Source organism: Mercurialis annua, linkage group LG1-X (genome assembly GCF_937616625.2).
Source record: "Mercurialis annua linkage group LG1-X, ddMerAnnu1.2, whole genome shotgun sequence".
Lineage (NCBI taxonomy): Eukaryota > Viridiplantae > Streptophyta > Magnoliopsida > Malpighiales > Euphorbiaceae > Mercurialis > Mercurialis annua.
Window position 1 is genome coordinate 33,895,644 of NC_065570.1, and position 3,363 is coordinate 33,899,006.

A 3,363-nucleotide genomic window follows, 5' to 3' on the forward strand; every position below is an offset into this window, starting at 1 on the left:
ATTGGGTTTGATCTAGGTGTCTTCAGAGAAGAAACAAAGGCAGCAACATTACAAGATTTGAAAGAGAGGTTGATTGGGAATCTTAAGCATGCCCGAACTCTCTGATTTTCCAAGGGTTTTTTTGTCTCTTTTATATCATTATCGCCGTGTTTTGTATCATAGAATTGTAGAGGGGATCTTTCGTTTAATATGAAACAGCTTTTTATTCGAAAAATGCTCTCTGCACATAATTTATCTTTTATTGGCTTGGTGGAATCTAAAAAAGAACTCATCGATGAATTTCTTGTTAGGAAAATATGGCCTAATCTAGATTTTTCTTTTGATTTTGTTCCTTCTATTAGTGCTTCGGGTGGTTTGTTGCTCATTTGGAATAAGGTTTTATTGAATAATTTTTCTGTTTCGAAGGGTGCTAGATGGATTTGTATGGATTTTGCTCATAATAATGACTTGTATCGTCATGTCCTTATTTGTGATAGTAACGTGACATATGATAGATCTTTATTATGGCATGAATTGAACCACCTTATGGGTTTTATGGGTATCATTTTTTCTAGTGGTGACTTTAATGAAATCATGGCTCTTGAAGAAAGGTTGAATAGTACGGGTTTTACTGCATTGATGCTAGCTTTGCGTGATTTTGTCAACAACTGTGAATTGCTGGATCTACCTCTGCAAGGAAGGCTTTTCACTTGGCTAAACTCTTACTCCAAATCTCGTATAGATAGATGTTTGATTTCGGCAACTGCATGTCCTTTGTGGCCGAATATGACCTTAACTACTCTGCCGAGTGGCCAATCGGACCATGTTCCTATTTGTTTCCGCTCTGAAAATGGCATAGATTGGGGTCTAAAACCGTTTAGTTTGGTTGATGCTTGGTGGGATCATAATTCTTTTGGTGGTTTTGTCAATGATAGTTGGAGTTTGGTCTATGAAAATTCTCATAATCTTGTGTAGAGGCTTAGAGAATTACGACAAAAAATTAAAGTTTGGAATGTGGATGTTTTTGGTGATCAAGCTAAGAAAGTCAAGGACCTTTTGCAAAAAAATCCATCCAGATGATATTGCCGGAAAGAGCAATTTGAAGAGGAGAAGACCGAGTATGGCAATCTTAAATTAGCTCTGTGAAGGGCGGAGAAAAGGGTGGAATCTCTTTTGATTCAGAAATCAAGGCTTAAGTGGAATTGAGAGGGTGATAAGAACACGAAGTTTTTTCACAGCATAGCTTCGAATCACTATAGAAACAATTACATTGCTTCTTTTCTGGTGGATGGGATTATTTATACTGAGCCTCAGGATATCTGTTTTCATATCAGAGAGTTTTACTATAAACTCTATAGTCGGCAGGATACAACCGATTTTGTCATCTCTGTTTTAAACTTTGCAACACTCAACACTGTGGAGGGGGATTTTTTGGTTAAATCTTTTGAGGAGACCGAAGTCTTCCATGCTCTTTGTTCCTGTGGTATAAAAAAAGCACCGGGTCCGGATGGTTTTAATTTCTATTTCTATAGAAAAGCATGGCCAGTGATAAAAAAGGCTATCATGGAATTGTTTGACAATTTCCAGCATTTTAATATTTTACCCAAAGACATTAATTCATCTTTTGTGGTTTTGATTCCTAAAGTAGAAGGTTCAACCAATATACAAGATTACCGTCTGATTATCCTTGTCAACGGTATATATAAACGGCTTTCTAAGGTGCTTTCTCGAAGACTTGCACCATTGCTCTCTAGTGTGATTTCAGCCAATCAACATGTCTTTTTGAAAGGTAGAAGTATCTTAGAATGCTCTACTATTGCGAATGAGCTGATCCATGTGGCAACTCGGCGAAAGGAAAAATTACTTGTTCTCAAGCTTGATTTCCAAAAGGCTTTTGACAGTATAGGTTTGGATTATTTGCTATCTGTTATGAGTTGCATGAATTTTCCAGAGAAGTGGATTAAAAAGATGTCTTGGTGCTTGTTTTCGGGTTCTACGTCTGTGCTTGTGAATGGTAGTCCTGCTAACCCAATTCCCCTTAGGAGAGGTGTTCATCAAGGAGATCCAATATCACCTTATTTATTTCACATTGCGGTTGAGGGTTTGAAACGACTCTTGAACAAATCGGAAGAGTTAGGGTTCACTTGAGGTTTTGTCTTTGCAGAGAACCATGACCCTTTATCTCTGTTGCAGTTTGCAGATGACACCATTTTGTATATGCCTTATGATGTTCAGAAGCTTAGAAATTGAATCGTATCCTTTGCTGTTTGGAACTGATATCGGGTCTTCAAATTAATTTTCATAAAAGCTCTATTATGGGAAATAAGTGTGAATGAGGATGATTTGTTGAATGCGGTGCAAATTGTTGGGTGCAAATTTGATTATTTTCCTATTAAATATCTAGGGCTTCCTCTCTCGAACAGGACGCTCTCTACTTGCTCTTGGCATCCAGTGGTAGAACGATTCAAATCTCGTATGGCTTTGTGGAAAGGTTCTCTATTATCTCCGGCTGGAAGGTTAGTTATCATTAAATCGGTTCTTTTTAGTGTGCCTGTCTATTCATGTCGTTATTCAATATGTCGGGATCAGTTCAAAACAGATTAGAGTCGTATATGATTCGTTTTTTGTGGAAGGGAGATATTTCTTCTAGGGTGTTGTCTAAGGTCTCTTGAAAATCTATTTGCCAAGACTTTAAAGATGGAGGTTTGTGTATTCATAATCTTAAAGTAAGAAATCAAAGCTTGCATATTAAATGGGTATGGAAGGTGAGAATTAACAATAGAGAATCGCTTTGGTATAATACTATCTCAAGTTGTTCAAACATCACGAATTGGAACTCGTTGTTTAATGGTGATGTTAAAAAAATGTCCTTCATTTGGAAAGGAATAAAAAAGGCTTGTTGTACTGAAAATCGTGCTTGGAGAACTTTTATTAACACTTCAAATACAATGTTGGAGATGGGTGTTCAATTTCCCGTTGGAATGACAATTGGAGTGGTTTGGGTCCTTTCTGTTTTTTGCTACCGCGTCATTATAATCTTTCGACTAAAAAACAAGCAACTATTGGTGTGGTTTGGAAAGATGGATGGAGATGGAGAAGAAGGTTAAGAGGAGCCGAGTTTGTTTTATTAGACGATTTACTGTCAATTTGTAATGTTATTCCTCATAATTTAGGACAAGTTGATAATATTTGGTGGAATATAAGATCTAAATCTTATATTGCAGGATCTATGGTTCATTTTTTAGCTGTAATACCCCAAAATATTTTAGGATAATTAAATCATGCCACGTGTCGGGATTTCCGATAAATTAAATTAAAGACAATTTAATTTAATTATATCGGGAATTTAGAATAAATTTTAATAAGTCAATTACCGGGATTTGA

At 36.3% G+C, this 3,363-nt stretch overlaps 1 protein-coding gene across 1 annotated transcript; it reads left to right on the plus strand.

The window, feature by feature from the left end:
• The first annotated feature begins 213 nt into the window (after positions 1–213).
• Positions 214–3,086, plus strand: LOC126668410 (uncharacterized). The gene is made up of 6 exons (XM_050361617.1): positions 214–924; positions 1,016–1,102; positions 1,189–2,080; positions 2,384–2,495; positions 2,613–2,682; positions 2,745–3,086. Exons 1-6 carry the CDS (start codon positions 214–216, stop codon positions 3,084–3,086), a joined length of 2,214 nt encoding a protein of 737 aa, XP_050217574.1.
• The last annotated feature ends 277 nt before the right edge of the window (positions 3,087–3,363 follow it).